Source organism: Chlorocebus sabaeus, chromosome X (assembly GCF_047675955.1).
Source record: "Chlorocebus sabaeus isolate Y175 chromosome X, mChlSab1.0.hap1, whole genome shotgun sequence".
Classification (NCBI taxonomy): Eukaryota; Metazoa; Chordata; class Mammalia; order Primates; family Cercopithecidae; genus Chlorocebus; species Chlorocebus sabaeus.
The window spans coordinates 84,319,602-84,339,752 of NC_132933.1; the positions used below are offsets into that span (position 1 = coordinate 84,319,602).

A 20,151-nucleotide genomic window follows, 5' to 3' on the forward strand; every position below is an offset into this window, starting at 1 on the left:
TGAGTAGTGTGAACCAGTACTTTTGAGTAGCTTTGAACATTTGTGTATGAGTATTTGTTTGAGTACCTGTTTTCAATTCTTTTGGTCCTACCTAGGAGTGGAATTGCTGGGTTACATGGTAATTCTATGTTTAAGTTTTTGAGGAACTACCAAACTGTTTTCTAAGGCAGCTGCATTTTAACCCAATTTGACAAATGTTTACTAAGAACAAGCTGGCCGGGTGCAGTGGCTCACACCTGTAATCCCAGCACTTTGGGAGGCTGAAGCAAGAGGATTGCTTGAGCTCAGAAGTTCAAGACCAGTCTGAGCAAGGTAAGTAAGACTTTGTCTCTACAAAAAAAAAAAAAAAAAAAAAAAAAAAAAATTTTAATAGCCGGGCATAGTGGTGCATGACAGTTGTCCCAGCTACTTGGGAAACTGAGGTGGGAGGATGGCCCCAGCCTGGGAGGTCAAGGCTGAAGTGAGCCAAGATCGTGCCACTAAACTCCAGCCTGGGTGATAGAGCAAGACCTTGTCAAAAAAAAAAAATCTGAATACATAATTTCATTTATTTTTACTTTGAGAGTAATTATATGCTTGTTCACTTATATCTCCATTTACTTAACAGTCATTCATACACAAGCTTATTCTTCACTATGTTGCCGGGCCAGCCTGGAACTCCTGGGCTCAAGTGATCCTCCTGCCTCAGCCTCCCAAAGTGCTAGGACTATAGGCATGAGCCGCCATACCCAGCCTAAGTTTATAAAATTATAAATATGAAGTATTGGTGAGGACGTAGAGCAATGGATCTCTCAAACACTCCTGGTAGGAGTGTAAATGGGTATAACTACTTGGGAAGACTATTTGGCAAATTTTTAAGAAGTTAAATATACACTTACCATGTGACTCAGCAGTTCCCTTCCTAGGTATCTACCCAAGAGAAATGAAAGCACAGCCCACAAAAAGTCTTGAACAAGAATTTTCATAGCTGCATTATTCATGATAGCCAAACAGAGACAGAGCAGGGACCCCTCTTGTGGGCCTGCTGGGTTCCCCAAGAATGAAAATAAAGTAAAACCTTGTGCTCCTTCAAGTGAAATTCCAGGCACCTGGCTAGCCTTGAAAAATAAATAAGCAACCTGTTAAACAAGAAGGTAATAATAGCTTAAAACAATAGCCAAGGAAGTTAGAGCCACAAAATGTTTGGTTCCCTATAGAAACTAACGATAACATCTTAACATATGTCCCTGAGTTGTTTTTCAGAAACCTGAACCCCCAACAAATGGAAAATGTTATCTTTTCTGCTAAGAAAAGTTTGACCAATCACAAATCAGAAAATCTTTGGGCTGGGCGCTGTGACTCCTGCCTGTAATCCCAGCACTTCAGGAGGCCGAGGCCGGGAGTTCAAGACCAGCCTGGACGACATGGTGAAACCCCGTCTCTACTAAAAATACAAAAATTAGCTAGGCATGGTGGCACACGCTTGTAGTCCCAGCTACTCGGGAGGCTGAGGCAGGAGAATTGCTTGATCCTGGGAAGTGGTGGTTGCAGAGAGCCAAGATCACACCATTGCACTCCAGCCTGGGTGACAGAGCAAGACCCTGTCTCAATTAAAAAAAAAAAAAAGAAGAAAATCTTTGAATCTACCTATGATCTATGGGCACCCCCACTTTTACATGTCCCACCTTTTTAGGCCAAATGAATGTATAGTCTCCATGTATTGATTTATGACTTTTCCTGTAACCTCTGCCTTTCCACCTTTAAAAACCCTTACATGCAAGCCACTGGGAGTTTGAGTCTTAAGCATGAGCCGCCCAATTCCCCTTGCTTGGCTCCCTGTAATAAATGCCTCACTTTCTCTTGGTGCAAACCTCAATGTTTGGCTTTGCTGCCCCAGGTGGGCAGATCCGTGCTCACTTCTGTAACAACACTGGAAATCATCTGTGTTAGTCTGTGTCCTCTGAAAAGTAGATGTCAAGATTGGCTTAAATATGCTGGAAATGTATTAAGGAAAATCTTGTGAGAGAAGATGAGTGGGGAGCTAAGGCAGATTGGGAGAGCCATCAGACCATCATGTAGGTCTGATTCCTAGTGAAGAAGAGAGGGAAGAAGAAAAGTTGGATGGAAGCATCTCAGATTGCAGTGCGGTTCTGAAACAAAAGTGCAGCAAGGCTATTGAAGAGTCCTTAAAACCGAAACCACCCATCAGAGTAGCCCCATTATCCCAGGAATGGGCCTGTCAGTATGCCTATCCCACTTAGTCACTGCAGGGAGCAGCTCATGGGAAGCGTGACTTTGGTGAGAATGTGAGATGAATTTTAGAACACAGATGAAACATCCATTAACAGGAGAATGATTCATATAATGAGATGCTACTCGACAATTAAAAGGAACAGACTAGTGATACACACAAGGATTGGCCGCAAGAACATGCAGAGTGAAATAAATCAGACACAAAAGACCACATGAAATTCTAAAACAGGAAGAACTGATCTAAAGTGACAGAAAGTAGATAACTAAATACCTGAGGCCAGGGATTAGAAGAGAGTTATTACAAAGGGACACGAAAGACTTTTTAGAAACAAAAATATTCAATATCATGAATATGGTGGTGAAAATATTCAATATCTTACATGACTTTTAACAGTTATCAAAACTCATTAGTCTGTACATTTAAACATGACTACTCACTGTATGTAAATTATCCTTAAATTTATTCAAACAAAGAATTATGACAGAGTGCTTGCTGTACTCAATATCAAGTCTCCCTTCTTTAATAGCAATACTCCAAGTTTATTTGGGATAGCAATGCATGGAGCTAAAATAGTACATTTCTCAGCCCCCTTCCCTCCCTCCCCCATAGCTAGACATGTCCATGCGACTAAGCTCCCTAGCAATGACATGTAAGTAGAAGTGCTGTGTTTAACTTCTAAGAAGTAGCTTAAGGGGAGCTAAGTTAGCCAGAAAATAACATCCCTTTTGTCCTCCCCTACTTCTAACTGCTGCCTGGCAGGTAGGTATAATGAACTGGCCTCTCACAGCCATCTTGGACCATCAGGAAGGAAACTAATAATGAGGATGGTGGGACCAGGAATTTGGAGCTTCTTAGGTCCCAAATGACCAGAAAACCGCCATACCAGCACTGGACCTCCCACCTTTAGACTTTTTTATATGAGGGAGAAATAAGCCTCTATTTTATTTAAGCCACACTTATTTTGGATTCTTCTGTTACATGCAGCCTATATTCATCTAATTCTAATTGAATGCATTCTCTAGAACCGGATTGAGTTCAAGTCCCAGCCCTGCCACTTACCAGCTGTGTGGCCTTGGGTGAGTCATTTCACCTCTGAGTCTCTGCTTCCTCATTTGTAAAATGGTGCTAATAATATATATCTTGCAGGGCTCATATGAAGGACTCAGTGAAAGCATACACTAAATATCTAGAACATAGTTTCTCCCTTGTCAGCAGAGGAGCAGGCTTCCCCTTTCCCAGAGAAGAGTGCCAACATACAGAGTGAATGGCTTCATGGCCTATCATCTTCACCTCAACACATTAGATAAAAATGCTCCATCCTTGGGCTCTCACAGCCTTTGGCCATACCTCTTTAAAGTGTTTTCCACATTGTAGTTAAATGTATCTCTTTACCTGTCTATCTTCCCCTATTCCCCAGAGATCAAACTTCCACTATCCCTTCTACCCAGCTGATATAATTTAGATGTTTGTCCCCTCCAAATCTCATGTTGAAATGTGACCCCAAACATTTGGAGGTGAGGCCTGGTGGGAGGTTTTTGGGTCATGGGGGCAGATCCCTTATGAATGGCTTGGTGTCTTCCTCTTGATAATGAGTGAGTTCTTGTTCTATTAGTTCACATGAGACCTGGCTGTTAAAAAGAAGAAGAAGAAGAAGAAAAAAAAAAGCCTGGCAACCAGGCACAATAGCCTATGCCTGTAATCCCAACGCTTTGGGAGCTGGAGGCAGGAGGATCACTTACATCCAGGACTTCCAGACCAGCCTGGGCAACGTAGTGGAACCCCCATCTCAACAACATTTTTTTTTTTAAATTAGCCAGGCATGGAGGCATATGCCTGCAGTCCCAGCTACTTGGGAGGCTGAGGTGGGAGGATTGCTTGAGCCTGGGAAGTTAAGGCTGCTGTGAGCCATGATTGCACCTCTGCGCTCAGCCTGGGCGACACAGCAAGTGAGACTCTGTCTCAAAAAAAAAAAAAAAAAAAAAAAAAGAAGAAGGCCGGGCATGGTGGCTCATGCCTATAATCCCAGCACTTTCGGAGGCCGAGGAGAGGGTGGGAGTGGATCACCTGAGGTCAGAAGTTCAAGACCAGCCTGGCCAACATGGCAAAACCCCGTCTCTACTAAAAATACAAAAATTAGCCAGGCATAGTGGCACGTGCCTGTATTCCTAGCTTCTGGGGAGGCTGAGGTGGCAGAATCACTTGAACCCAGGAGGTGGAGGTTGCAGTGAGCTGAGATGGCGCCACTGCACTCCAGCCTAGGTGGCAGAGTGAGACTCCATCTCAAAAAAACAGAAAAAAAAAAAAAAGATCCTAGTTCCTCTCTCCTTTTCTTTTGCTCCATCTCTCACCATGTGACACACCTTCCTCTATGAGTAAGATTCCTGAGGTCTCACCAGAACCTGAGCAGATGCTGGTGTCATGCTTATACAGCCTGCAGAACTGCGAGCTAAATAAACCTATTTTCTTTATAAATTACCCAGCCTCAGGTATTCCATTACAGCAAGACAAAACAGAATACTATGCTAGTCTTCTAGAATGACACTTCTGAGTCTAATTAACTGAACAAATACTGTGCCTACTATGTACCAAGTTTTGGGCTAGATTTTGAGGACAAAGAGGTAAATTAGACATGATTCCTGTCCTTTTATATCTCATGATCTAGTAGGAGATATGGACAAGTTAGCAGGTGAGTATAATTTAACATAGTGTAGTTAAGTACAATGACAGATGTGAACTTAACCACAAGCGAATGCAAGAAAATGTCAGCTCTGTGAAAGTGGGGACTCTGTCTCGTTCACTATTAATAGGCACTCAGTAAATATTTGTTAAATGAAGGAATGAATGGTATTATGATGGCACAGAAGAGAATACCTAAGCCAGGTGAAATAGCAGAGGAGGTGAAAAGGGAGGAGAGCAATTGGCCTGCTGGATGAGGTGAGGCCCGGATGACTTTTACAGGAAAAGTGGGGTGTGGAGGGCACTTCAGAGGGACAGCAGGGAGGTGAGAAGTAGCACAGCAAGCGCTTGGGAACAAGTAGTTCGTTGTTGCGGGAGTACAGAATTCAAGGCTGGAAGAGAGGAAAGCTAGGGCCAGATGGCAGAAGGTCTTGCAATCAATGGCATAAGAGGCTTCAGTTTTGTCCCAAAGAAGATGTGAAGGTGAGAGGTGAAGCCAGCTGGACTTCCTGGGTCGAGTGGGGACTTGGAGAACTTTTCTGTCTTAGAAGAGGTTTGTAAAATGCACCAATCAGTGCTCTGTAAAAACGCACCAATCGGCACTCTGTAGCTAGCTAGAGGTTTGTAAAATGCACCAATCAGCACTCTGTAAAATGGACCAATCAGCAAGACATGGGCAGGGACAAATAAGGGAATAAAAGCTGGCCACCCCAGCCAGCAGTGGCAACCTGTTCAGGTCCCCTTCCATGCTGTGGAAACTTTGTTCTTTTGCTCTTCACAGTAAATCTTGCTGCTGCTCACTGTTTGGGTCCGTGCCACCTTTAAGAGCTGTAATACTCAGCGAGAAGGTCTGCAGCTTCATTCTTGAAGTCAGCGAGACCACAAACCCACTGGAAGGAAACAACTCTGGACACGAAGACAGTAGGGCAATTTAAACTGAAGAGAGATAGGGTCAAATATACACTTAAAGTATGTCACTCTGACAACAGTATGAGAAATGGATTTGAGCAGGGCAACATGGAAGCAGATTACTTAGCTAGTTGTTTCTACAGGCCAAAAAAGAGAAGATAAGAACCTGAACCAAACCGTGGCAGTGGGGACAGGGAGTAAGATACGGAGTTGAGAAATGTTTATTGGGTAAAATTAGCAGGATTGGTGACTGAATGGATATAAGAAACTGACGGGGGAGTTAAGGGCAATTCTCAGATTACTGACTTGGGTAACTAGGTATAGTAGTGGTTCTCCAAAATAACGAACATAGGAGGAGTAGGGTTTGGGGGACCTGCCCAGTCTAGTTGAGACGTGATGAGTTTAAAAAGTGATGGGACATTCAAGTGACTGTCCAGCAATTATTTCTGTATCATTCTAGAATCATATGTCAGAGTCATAAACTGGAGATTCCAGAGTTATCAGAACTCCTCAAGCTGATTTACTGGCTGATCCATCTGAGGATGGAGTTCACTGCCTTCAGGCACAGCTGGACTCAGGCTCAAACCTCATGAAGCTTCCCTCAGTGCCAGCTTCTCTTCTTGTGATAAACTCATTCTCTTCTGCTATTGTGATGAAAAAGTTGGCCACTGACCACCCCAGGCTTGCATCTTTACAAGTCATAATACAAAAGGAAGACAGTCTGGCTTCTTAGGTCTAGCAGAAAAAACCTAGAAAGGCCTTTGATTGGCCCAACTTGGCTTAAGTATTTATTACTTAATCACTGTGATCAAGGAAAGGAGGTAACATGGCTCAGTCTAGGTTAGTCTAGTAAGGGAGGAATTCTCCAAAGGAACTAGAAAGAAAATGAAAATGCATGCTGGGAAGAAAAAAAAACAATAGTTTGAATAGTTTGAATGGTAGTTGAAATTATGAGAGTGAATTTTGATATCTAGGGAGAATTTGTAGATTGAAAAGAGCAGAAGGCCGAGAAAACACTCAGTTTCAAGGGGCAGGTGGAAGAAGAGGGGTTCTTTAATTAAGAAATAGACTACTTTGACAATCAAGAGAGTTAGCTGTCATGGAAGACAAGAAAGAAAAGTGTTTCCAGGAGGAATAGGAGTTAACAACAGCATCAGTGCAGTAGAGTAAGGTAAGGACTTAGCAATTTTAGTGAGAGCAGCCACTCTCTGAGAATGTTCATGACATGGGCATGAAGCCAGACTGCATTTGGTTGATAAGTGAACATGAATGTAGACAAGCTTTTTCGAGAAGTTTGGATGAGAGCAGGTTGGCATCTGGATGATGGCTGGAAGGGAACACATTCCCACTCTTGGTTCTGAAGCTATAGCACCAGCCCCACTACCCTGGATTGTATTTCTCCTTGGATTCTGGATGCCTGCCTGGACTACATTAGCTGAGTTCCTGATCTCAATTTTCAATCTTTCTTCCACTCCTGCCTGCTCCAACCATTCAACATATTACCCAGGGCCATGCCTACCATTATTGCCCATGAATTTCCCATTCTTTCTTTGGCTTGATTACTTGTTCCTTCTCACCATGCCATGTAGTTGGAACTATCAAAGCTGCATCCTATTGACAGCTAGTACTGATAGCAGAGACCAGCGTCTTAGCCATTTTTGAATCCTATCTAGTGTAGTAGTAGAATGTTCAATAGCTTATTGAATGTGTGAACACTTCATCATCCATGCCTCTAGCCACTTATTCTTCTCTTCCACCTCACAAGAGGTTTCTCTCCTTTCTCTAAAGCTAAATCTACCAACTATATTCCGAATTCCAGCCCTTTTCACTTTCTTTAGGGTGTTGCTCCTTCAACAAACTCTTTTCCTTAGAGCATATCACTTTTTCTCATGAGCTCCTTCCTTTTTCACTGTTAAATATGCACATATCCACTGATGAAAAAAAAAATTGTGGGCTGGGCGTGGTGGCTCACGCCTGTAATCCCAGCAACTGGGGAGGCTGAGGCAGGAGAAGAACTTGAAACCTGGAGGCAGAGGTTGCAATGAGATCACGCCACTGCACGCCAGCCTGGGCGACAGAGCAAGACTCTATCTCAAAAAAAAAAAAAAAGAATTGTGAATTTGTGTTTTGTTTGTTTGTTTAACCTGCATTAGGTTATCATCCTTTTAGCTACTGTACTCTCACGTAGTAGAAAGAGCAGCGAACCAGAAATGAAAAACTAAGTTTTAGTCTGGTTCCTTCCAACAACGTTGGCTAAATGACTTTCCCTCTCTGAGCCTCAGTTTTTCATTGGTAAAATGAGCAAATTGAACCAATTATCGCTCACATTCTTTTAATCTCTAATGTTCTGTGCCTGATCTGAATCTACAAATAAGGAACAAAGACTGGGAGCCTCCATCTCCTACCTATCAATACTTTTGGAGTGCTTACTTAGGCAGCATATATACTAAAATCGGAACAATGGGGAGAACATTAGCATGGCCCCTGCAGAAGGATGACACACACATTCGTCAACACTTCCATGTTTTTATTTAAATAAATAAATAAAATATTTGGCTGTATGGTGTCTCACGCCTGTAATCCCAGCACTTTGGGAGGCTGAGGTGGGTGGATTGCTTGAGTTCAGGAGTTCAAGACTGGCATGGGCAACATGGTGAAACCCCGTCTCTACAAAAAATACAAAAATTAATCGGGCATGGTGGTGACAGCAGAGCAGAAAGCACCAAGGCTTTGGAGTTCATACAGACCTATGTTCACATTCCACCTCTGCCACTTACTGTGGGCAAGGTATTGAATCCAAACTTCTTCCTCTTCTGAAAAATGGAGGGAATGATCTCACAGGGTTAGTGTTAGACGAAGACAGCAATGTGAAAATCCATGGCAGGTAAGTGTTAGCTTCGTAACTTCCTCCTCCTCATCTTTCTGGCTCCTTTTCATAAGCCTATCACCCAGCACTGTGGTTGTCATCAAGACTGTGCCTGGACAGTGTTCTCTCAATATTCATCACATCTGTAAGCTCAAATTTACATTTATAGCAATGACTTCTATAATACTACCCTCCAGGTGCCAATTTTCAATGGTTTGTAGAATATCACCACTGTGACAGCCAAAGTCAGTGCCTCCACAACTGTTAGCCCACCATTCTTCCCGACTTCAGACTTACAGCTTAGAAATATATTCACACTCTTCTCTTCCCTCTACCCTCCTCCCAATCCAATTTCCCACTATGTCCCCATTTATTCCTTTGAGGTCACTTTCATCAAGATATTCCCCTTGAAGTCACCCTATTTCCCACCACAGTAAGACCTAACTTCACAATTCCCTGGTTTTCAATACCTACTCTCAATAATTTGGTCTCATCTTAGCCAACTAATTTCTTCCATTTCCCAATTCAGTTGAATTCACTTCAACTTTTGCATTCTCATTAGAAAATGAAAGATTGTATTAACATGAGGAACAACCAATTGCATCCTTGAGACTGACTTTGTAACCCAGGACATACTTCTCTGAGCCTATTTCTTTAGCTATAAGATAATCACTTTATCTACTTCGCAGTGACATAAAATAAAGGCAGCTAGGAAAATGAAGTGTCACAATGCATTGTGATTATGTACAGAACAAGGTGCCACACTCTCACACGTGCACGTGAACAGCTGTACAGACAGACCTGCTTGTTCCCTCTTATCTTTGCTCGTAAGTGTTCTCTACCACTGGGAATGCCCTTCCTCTTCTACTCTTGGATGATACAAATTCTCTCAATACTTACAGACTTCTTGTTTTTACTGATCACTCTGCTATTTTATTTGGTACCAAAAATAAAAGCCATTACATTTTTCAACTATTATGTGTGTAGGGCAATGCGGAATTTTGTTTATCCAAGTAGTTTATAAGTCAAAAGTGGGAACAGGTATAGTCCTCAGCAGAAAGCTGAAAACCCAGTTTTTCTTACCAAGCGCCTAAATTGCCTGCTTGGCCTAGCTTAGCTTCATTTAAGTGGGTAGGTATGGTTTTAATTTAGCAAAGAACCAATATAGAAAACCCTCCCCCCTCAAAAAAAATAATAAAAATAAAAATAAATAAAAAACAGGCTTTGCAGTCATAAAACCTGTGTTTGAATTCCGGTTGTACCATTCACTATGTGACTCTGGGCAATTTAACCTGAGTCCCAGATCTCTCAACTGTTTTAAATTTTTATTTATTTATCTATCTTGACACAGGGTCTCAGCCTGCCACCCAGGCTGGAGTGGCACCATCGTACCTCACAGCATCCTCCAACTCCTGAGCTCAAGCAATCTTCCCGCCTCAGCCTCCCGAGTAGCTGGGACTACAGGCACACACCACCGAGTCTGGCTAATTTTTGGTTTTTTGTTTTTTTAAAGAAACAGAGTCTCCCTATGTTGCCCAGGCTGATCTTGAACTCCTAGGCTCAAGAGATCCTGCCTCCTCAGGCTCCCAAAGCACTGGGATTACAGGTGTGAGCCTCGAAACCCAGCCAGATCCAACTTTAAGGATAACGCCTCTGATCTCAAAAGGCTGCTGTCATCAGAGGAGATACTGTTTGTAAAGCAACTAATAAAGTGCCTGGCATGGTATACAGCATTTGCTCAATGTGACTTCCCTTTCTTACTTGCTCCCTGCCCAATTTACAAAGCATTCAATATCGTCAGATGGCAATATATCTGAAATCAGATGTAGCAAATCTCTGTGCCTTCAGTACAAGAATAGGCACACACAAATTCTCTTTTTCCAGTGTTTTTATTTGCACATTAAATAGTCACAAATCTTTTTACAGATTTTTCATAGATTTATTATATATAGAAAAAAATCAAGATTAAAATGGAGTATTGAAAAGGACCAAGAAATTACCAGCAGTGATGGCAAAGTACAAAGGCTCTGAGAGAACAGAGTAAACAAGAGCAGCTCAGCCCAGCGCAGCGTGTGGCCACTTCCCACCAGGCAGAACACTTGACTTCATTAAGGCAAAGCCTTTACTCTGTTACTTTTTCCTCCCACGTAGTTTAACCCAAATAGAAAGGCATTCTATTCTCACACTACTGTTCTCTAAGGTCCTAGGAATATAACTGGTACTATAAGCAACCAGATGCATCCCTTGACTATTAATACCTGAATAGACAAGTTAAACTGTGATGCATTAACCATCCCTCTGGGAGAATTAAAAAGAGGCAGAAATTGATTCTTAAGACTGAGAAAAAGGGGTATATGTGTGTGGTGGTCGTGGAAGCGGGAGAGAAAAGAGGTTCAAGGAGGGATGAGGGCAACAAACCTAACTCCTTCCAATGTCCAACTGTTCTTATGTTCTCAGATGCTGCTGATACAGTGTTCCATTACTCCGAAAACAAATGTTATCTACATCCAGTCAGTTCTAGGGTACAAAGGCTAACGATAGGGAAAATACCTTGGGGGAGGGGTGTATTCATTTCAGGTACATAACACAATAGGGAAAATACCTATATTTGTACCTAGGGTACAAATGCTAACAATAGGAAAAATACCTTGGGGGAGGGGTATATTCATTTCAGGTACATAAAAATGGAATTCAAAATTGTGTCCTACTATGTTCTCATCTAATGTGTTATTACTATTGTAAATCAAATTACTGTGTGACCGTGGACAATTTACTTAACCTCTCAGTGCCTCAATTTTCCACAAAAAATGAGAATTGTAGCACTGGGATTACAGGAGATGCATGGGAAGCACGGAAGAATAGTGTCTGGCCAAATCAATAGAGACAGAAAGCAGACTGGAGGTTGCCAGGAGCTGGGATGAAGGGAGAATGGAACTGACTGTCGACAGACCTGGGGTTTCTTGGCGAAGTTATGAAATGATCTAAAATTAGATGGTAGTGATAGTTATGCAATTTTGTGTGTGAATATACTAAAAAACACTGAATTGTACATCTTAAATGGTGAATTTCAGCCAGGCATAGTGGCTCACGCCTGTAATCCCAGTGTTTTGGGAGGCCAAAGCAGGCAGATTGCCTGAGTCCAGGAATTCAAGACCAGCCTGGGCAACATGGTAAAACCCTATCTCTACAAAAGCTATAAAAATTAGCCAATTAGGTGTAGTGACTCATGCCTGTAGTACCAACTACTCGGGACACTGAGGTGGGAGGATTGCTTGAGCCCAGGGAGGTCGAGGCTACAATGTGCCATGATTGCTCCACTGTACTCCAGCCTGGGTGACAGGGTGAGTCCTTGCCTCACAAAAATAAAAATAAAAAAAACAAAAGGTGAATTTCATGGTAAAGTGTATCTCAATAAAGCTGTTATTTTAAAAATTCTTAAAAAAATAGAATAGTGCCTGGCACACAGTAAGTGCCAAATAAAGGTTAGCTATTATTATTAGTAATATAATTGTCATTATTATTATTTGGCCATTCTGTGGCCTAAGTAAACCCCAAGAAATTCTCTATTTTTAATAAAAGCCTACAGAATCTAGAAAAGTGTTTCTAATTTATATACATCAATTAACATTTATACATTTATCTCCATCCAAATGTCTCAGAAACAGTCTAAGAATCACAATTTCAGTGTTTTGCACTGCGCTAAAACAGCTGCATGCAATGGATATCTTATCAAATCATGACAAGCTTTAGATAAATTCTAATGACTTGATGTTACCCAAGAACTTGAACTGACGGATTTTCATTGTCTCCAGGAATGAACAGGCAGTCCAAATACTGTTAGTAGTTACATTATATAAAGTACACAATTAAATGTCTAAATACAGGCTTGCTAGCCTTCTAATCACATTTTGGGAGATACTGTTTATAAAAAGACAAATACAGTAAACAGTAAAATGCTTACTAGTCCCATGTCCTGTGACCTCACCTTGCCCAACAACAGGAAAACCCCACCACAATGAAAAGATCAAAATCAACTCATGTAATAAATCTCTTCAGGGGCAAAAGACTAAATGATTAACGGTTGACTTTTAAGACTATACCACACATTCAAATATGTTGGCGTCAATTGAGTTTTTATACTCTGAACAGCTATTAAATCCAGTCTTTACCCATCCTATTGCTAAAGAATATGACAACAGAGTCTTGGTCTCAGAAGTAGGAGCAGCAAGTGATTACTCATGATGGCAATGATGCGCCACATTCTGCAGTGATGCTCACATGCCTGAATTTCATCTGAAGCATGAAAGTTCCCAATTCCTGCAACAGGGTTTCCTTTGTTGGAGTCCCCTGTCCTTGCTGTCTTCACTTCTATAATCAGCTATGTGCCTTTGCAGCAAATCAGGAAAAGCTGTGTTGAGGGTTACAACTTCCAGACATTTAGGTCTTAACTTCCATCACAGAAAGCAATGTACTTTTTTGAATATATTAAGAAAACATTTATTCATCCCTTCAAGCCACTCACTTTCAGAAAGACAATTGAACATCCATTTTATCAACCTTCATTTAACCCTTTTCTTGTTTAGAAAAAAAAAAAAAAACTGCCAGCGCTAATTTACATAAACATGCTCTTTGAGGCTGAAGCAAATCTGATTTTCAAAGTGAAAAAAATATAAAAACTGAGTTATTTCCAAACAGAACATCAGAACTGTCTATTTCAAGAAAAGTGGATTCATCAAATGAATCTTCAGCCAACAACTGTTCGAGAATGATGTAAACATCATGTATAGGCATGCTACGTTTTCTAGGATTTGACATTTTCAGTGATCAAGAATTACTATATTTTGTAAATAGAAATACCGCTATTAAAAAAAAAAAAAGAATGCTATAAATAGAACAATGTCTTTTGCTTGCAAAGTCAATGTACCAGAATGATGTGAAAATAATAAAAGCGAAATATTTCGTGGCAAAGTTATCTTGGGGTAAATGCTACAACTACAAGTGCCACTGGCGAGTATTCTCAGGGCAAACAGAAAAAGGGTTAAATCAAGTAAAATCATTCCCTAAGTCACCCAAGAGCAAAGATCAATATCTAGAACAAGCTGTCTTAAGTCCTGATATGTACAACCCACCCACCACGTACATCTACATGAACCCCCCCCAAAGTTTTGGCCTTAGGAATTTCTGACCAAACAATTAGCCCGAGTAAAATTCAATAAACACTTTTAATTCCCCCTTGAGAAGCATGGTTACTTCTTTAATTTTACATTATAGTCATTGAGACAGATTACAAAACAACTTGGGCAGAGAGAGAGTTTTAGCAGGAAGTAAGAGAATTTCAGACATTGAGGCCGGGCGCGGTGGCTCAAGCCTGTAATCCCAGCACTTTGGGAGGCCGAGGCGGGCGGATCATGAGGTCAGGAGATCGAGACCATCCTGGCTAACGTGGTGAAACCCCATCTCTACTAAAAAAATACAAAAAAAAAAAAACTAGCCGGGCGCGGTGGCGGGCGCCTGTAGTCCCAGCTACTCGGGAGGCTGAGGCAGGAGAATGGCGTAAACCCGGGAGGCGGAGCTTGCAGTGAGCTGAGATCCGGCCACTGCACTCCAGTCTGGGCGACAGAGCAAGACTCCGTCTCAAAAAAAAAAAAAAAAAAAAAAGAAAGAGAATTTCAGACATTGGAAATGGATAATAATTTAGAACCAATTTCAAAATGAGGATCAGTTCCAAAGTATTTTCTTTACTAATTCAAGATTGAAACATTGGCTCTGTCCACACAAAGGTTTATTTTACAATTTAAAAGGTAAACTGCAATGAATAGAAATATATAAGCAAAAACTCTGGACAAGGCTGGAACCAAGGGGACCCACTTTGCAATGCTTTGTTGTTATCATTCCAAGAACCCATTTGGCCCTATGTTCACTTGGTTAATGTGGGGATGGAGAAAATAGGATTTTGGAATAATATATCTATGTGTAGGTAGTCTTTAAATACAAAATGAATAAATATTTAAATTATATGATAAAGAAAAATTGGGGAATAAGAAAGTCCTATGTTTATCAACTAATAGTATATTTACAATGAGTGTTTTCTGCCTGACACCTAATCTTTGTCTATTAGAGTTCCTCAATGTGCAATTTATAGAAGGCAACAGTTCATATTGCCTTAAAGGAGCCCTGTTTAGATCAGAATCAGCCTGTCCCAGATGCTCTGCTCCCTGAAAAACGTTCACACCTGTGTGCATAAATAGCTGAGAGTACAAGTAGGTACACATGTGCAAAATGCACTTGTCTAAAGGGGAGCTAATAGCTTGATAAAGTCTAAAATCAAGACAAAAAAATTGCTATTCCCCAACCCAAAAAACACATCTAATGAGAAAACTGCTAAGCCCACTATGAAAAGGCAGCAGCTGTAAACTCATCCCATCCCACGTCATGCTCTAAGTATCTAGCTGTCCTATTAATCAGCCATCAGAACACTAAATCCCTCCCTGTTCACATGGTTAAATGCAGACTTCTGATTTAGCTTTACTTTCTAGTTAAGAGGCCAGACTACAGAGAATATTAAAGAGCTCCTTTTAACTATACTGCATCCAAACTGCCTCATTCCACCCTAAGAGAAGGTGCCCACATGATAATATGCACTAGAGATCTACCAATCTCAGTTTCTGAGGTCTTCTTCTTGGATAAATTCCAGCATTGGAACATTCACAATTTCAGTCAAAGGAAAATTACATGTTGACTACTAACATTTTAGACTGCATATTCAAAGCTAAGGCGCAAGATTAAGACTAGAGTGCCAACCTAGATGCTGTTAAACATGGCAAAAAGGTGACTGCACAAAGGGACCAAAGAGGCTGATTCTTTAGAGGCCCTTTGCTATTTTTTTCTTTTAGCAACAAGTGTAGAATTTCCTCTGATCAAAATCTGAATATTGGTTAATGCATGTTTTCTCATTCTCCATGTATGAACCCCCTCCTAACCTCTCTCATTGCCTTTTTAAGCTTAAGAGAGAGAAATAAAAGAAAATGGATATAGACCATTTATTTTTATTTATGAAAAGAGAGGCATATTCTAATAGTCATAAGGCAATGTGTTTAAGAGCTGCACCTGAACTGGTATTCTCAAAACTGAAAATAGTTATCAACTCTATTCAACTTGTAAGATGTATCCATGTGCTTCCCAAGTCACTAGTTGTCACTCAAATGGACCACGGTGACTCCATGATGCCTTAAGGAGGCATTATATACTGTGTGTAGTATGCACATGTATTTTTAAAGAAATGCCATTAAGAGAGAAAAGAACAGCCTTTCAAACATCAGTTCCTCACATAAGTGGTGACACTGCTATATGGCTCCCTTTTAATCTTCTCACCTACTCAGTTACCAAATACCTCCAAAATTAGACAAAATAGGGCCAGAGACAAAGCTCCACGGTGAATTGCATCTTTCAGATGTGCTTTCAATTCACTGGTTTTTAGTTTCCCATTCCTGATTTACTGAGGAGTAAAGGTGAGAATCATCCAACTGATGACAAAGTAAAACAGGAAAACAGGATAAACAGCTAGGGCTCTGCGGTTTGGAGGCTGGCTATCAGCAAGGAAAGCTGTGGAGGCTAAACAAAACAAGACAAAACAAAAAGGAATGTTTAATACAGTAATATTGTCACAACTACTAACATTTACTAAACATTCATGAGCTTGGCATCATTTGGAACATAGAATTACACTAAAAGTTTAGTACACTGGTGATCCTCAGAGATAAAGGCATTCTGCAACACAGTTTTTCAGAGAGCCAAGGGCTTTTTATTTCAAGTACTAAACCATTTTGGATGGAAATCTTTCTAAAAGGAGTTTTTTACCCTTTTCTGGAAAAGTTATTAAACTATACTGAAAAGGCTTACAAAGATGTGTAAGGTTATTTGCTCCTATGGTAAATGGCCTCGTGCTGCTGTGCTTTTTGAGCTAACTGTTCTTCTGAAATATCAGCTGTTTTAAATGCCATCCTACTCTTGTCCATCTAAGAAAAACCTACTCATTATTTTACTAATCAAGCATCACCCTTCTGACCAGGTGCAGTGGCTCATGCCTATAATTCCAGCACTTTGGGAGGCCAAGGCAGGTGGATCACCAGAGGTCAGGAGTTTGAGACCAGCTTGGCCAACATGGTGAAACCCCATCTCTAATAAAAATAGAAAAATTTGCCAGGTGTGGTGGAGGGCACCCGTAATCCCAGCTACTCGGGAGGCTGAGGCAGAAGAATTGCTTGAACTCGAGAGGCAGAGGTTGCAGTGAGCCAAGATGGTGCCACTGCACTCCAGCCTGGGTGACAGAGCAAGGTCCAGTCTCAAAAAACAAAATAAAACAAAACAAACAAAACAAAGAATCATTCCTCTCACTGGGTGCTATGGCTTATGCCTGTAATCTCAGCTACTCGGGAGGCTGAGGTGGGAGAACTGATTGAAGCCAGGAGTTCAAGGCTGCAGTATGTTACGGTTGTACCACTCCACTCCAGACTGAATGACAGAGTGAAACCCCATGTCTTTTAAAAAAAAACCAAAAAAACAATAGGAGGTGGCTGGCAAGATGGCCAAATAGGAATAGCTCTGGTCTGCAGCTCCCAGTGAGATAAACGCAGAAGGCGGTGATTTGTGCATTTCCAACAGAGGTACCCGGCTCATCTCACTGGGACTGGTTAGTTAGTGGGTGCAGCCCATGGAGGGTGAACTGAAGCAGGGTGGGGCGTCGCCTCACCCAGGAAGCACAAGGGGTCGGGGAACTCCTTACCCTAGCCAAGGGAAGCCATGAGGGACTGTGCCATGAGGAACGGTGCATTTCAGCCCAGATACTACACTTTCACCACTGTCTTCACAACCCGCACACCAGGAGACTCCCTCGGGTGCCGACGCCACCAGGGCCCTAGATTTCAGGCACAAAACTGGGCAGCCATTTGGGCAGACACCAAGCTAGCTGCAGGAGTTTCTTTTCATACCCCAGTGGCATCTGGAACACCAGTGAGAGAGAAGTAGTCACTCCCTTGGAAAGGGAGTTGAAGCCAGGGAGCCAAGTGGTCTAGCTCAACGGATCCCACCCCCACAGAGCCCAGCAAGCTAAGACCCACTGGCTTGAAATTCTCACTGCCAGCACAGCAGTCTGAAGTGGACCTAGGATGCTAGAGCTTGGTGGGAGGAGGGGCGACCACCATTACTGAGGCTTGAGTAGGCGATTTTTCCCTCACAGTGTAAAGAAAGCCACAGGGAAGTTCGAACTGGCCGGAGCCCACCACAGTTCAGCAAAGCTGCTGTAGCCAGACTGCCTCTCTAGATTCCTCCTCTCTGGGCAGGGCATCTCTGAAAGAAAGGCAGCAGCCCCAATCAGGGGCTTATAGATAAAACTTCCATCTTCCTGGGACAGAGCATCTCTGAAAGAAAGGCAGCAGCCCCAGTCAGGGGCTTATAGATAAAACTCCCATCTTCCTGGGACATAGCACCTGGGCGATGGGGCAGCTGTAAGCACAGCTTCAGCGACTTAAACATTCCTGCCTGCCAGCTCTGAAGAGAGCAGTGGATCTCCTAGCCCAGTGCTTGAACTCTGCTAAAGGACAGACTGCTTCCTCAAGTGGGTCCCTGATCCCCATGCCTCCTGACTGGGAGACACCTCCCAGCAGGGGTCCACAAAAACCTCACAGAGGAGAGCTCTGGCTGGCATCTGGCAGGTGCCCCTCTGGGACGAAGCTTCCAGAGGAAGGAGCAGGCAGCAATCTTGGCTGTTCTGCAACCTCTGCTGGTGATACCCAGGCAAACAGGGTCTGGAGTGGACCTCCAGTAAACTCAAGCAGACCTGCAGCAGAGGGGCCTGACTGTTAGAAGGAAAACTAACAAACAGAAAGGAATAGCATCAACATCAAAAAAAAGGACGTCCACACAGAAACTCACCCGAAGGTCACCAACATCAAAGATCAAAGGTAGATAAATCCACGATGATGAGGAAAAACCAACACAAAAGGCCGAAAATTCCAAAAACCAGAATGTCTCTTCTCCTCCAAAGGATCACAACTCCTTGCCAGCAAGGGAACAAAACTGGATGGAGAATGAGTTTGACAAACTGACAGAAGTAGACTTCAGAAGGTGGGTAATAACAAACTCCTCTGAGCTAAAGGAGCATGTTCTAACGCAATGCAAGGAAGCTAAGAACCTTGAAAAAAGATTACAGAAATTGCTAACTAGAATAACCAGTTTAGAGAACATAAATGACCTGATGGAGCTCAAAAACACAGCACGAGAACTATGTGAAGCATATGCAAGTGTCAATAACTGAATCAATCAGGCAGAAGAAAAAACATCAGATATTGAAGATCAACTCAATGAAATAAAGCGGGAAGACAAGATTAGAGAAAAAAGAATGAAGAAGAATGAACAAAGCCTTCAAGAAATATGGGACTATGTGAAAAGACCAAACCTACCTTTGACTGGTGTACCTGAAAGTGACGGGGAGAATGTAACCAACTTGGAAAACACTCTTCAGGATATTATCCAGGAGAACTTCCCCAACCTAGCAAGGCAGGCCAACATTCAAATTCAGGAAACACAGAGACCACCACAAAGATACTCCTCAAGAAGAGCAACACCAAGACACATAATTGTCACATTCAGCAAGGTTGAAGTGAAGGAAAAAATGTTAAGGGCAGCCAGAGAGAAAAGTCAGGTTACTCACAAAGGGAAGTCCATCAGACTAACAGCAGATCTTTCAGCAGAAGCCCTATAAGAAGAAAGTGGGGGCCAATATTCAATATTCTTAAAGAAAAGAATTTTCAACCCAGAATTTCATATCCAGCAAAACTAAGCTTCATAAGTGAAGGACAAATAAAATCCTTTACAGACAAGCAAATTCTGAGAGATTTTGCCACCACCAGGCCTGCCTTACAAGAGCTCCTAAAGGAAGCACTAAACATGGAAAGGAAAAATTGGTATCAGTCACCGCAAAAACATATCAAATTGTAAAGACTATTGACACTATGAAGAAACGGCATCAACTAATGGGCAAAATAACCAGGTAGCATCATAATGACAGGATCAAATTCACATATAACAATATTAACCTTAAATGTAAATGGGCTAAATGCCCCAATTAAAAGACACAGACTGGCAAATTGGATAGAGTCAAGACCCATCCGTGTGCTGTATTCAGGAGACCCATATCACAGGCAAAGACACATATAGGCTCAAAATAAAGCGATGGAGGAATATTTATCAAACAAATGGAAAGCAAAAAAAAAAAAAAAAAAAAAAAAGGCAGGGGTTGCAATCCTAGTCTCTGATAAAACAGACTTTAAACCAACAAAGATCAAAAGAAACAAAGAAGGCCATTACATAATGGTAAAGGGATCAATTCAACAAGAAGAGCTAACTATGCTAAATATATATGCACCCAATACAGGAGCACCCAGATTAATAATGCAACTCCTTAGAGACC

The 20,151-nt window shown here is 41.8% G+C and overlaps 1 protein-coding gene and 1 non-coding gene across 6 annotated transcripts in view; one reads left to right on the forward strand and one right to left on the reverse strand.

Moving 5' to 3' along the window:
* The first annotated feature begins 8,240 nt into the window (after positions 1–8,240).
* LOC119621059 (U6 spliceosomal RNA) lies at positions 8,241–8,347 on the forward strand. Its single transcript, XR_005237585.1, has one exon. It is a non-coding gene; the product is annotated as a U6 spliceosomal RNA (small nuclear RNA).
* Positions 8,329–20,151, reverse strand: part of YIPF6 (Yip1 domain family member 6) — a 45,117-nt gene continuing 33,294 nt past the window's right edge. For 3 of the 5 annotated variants that reach the window (XM_073013602.1, XM_073013600.1, XM_073013601.1), the window contains one exon: positions 8,329–8,485. In XM_073013602.1, coding sequence (XP_072869703.1) covers positions 8,346–8,485 — 140 coding nt within the window. In that variant the 3' untranslated portion in view covers positions 8,329–8,345. Of the gene's footprint in view, positions 8,486–10,559; positions 16,296–20,151 lie in introns of those variants that run through there. The other 2 variants (XM_007991941.3, XM_007991943.3) reach the window with 1 other exon arrangement.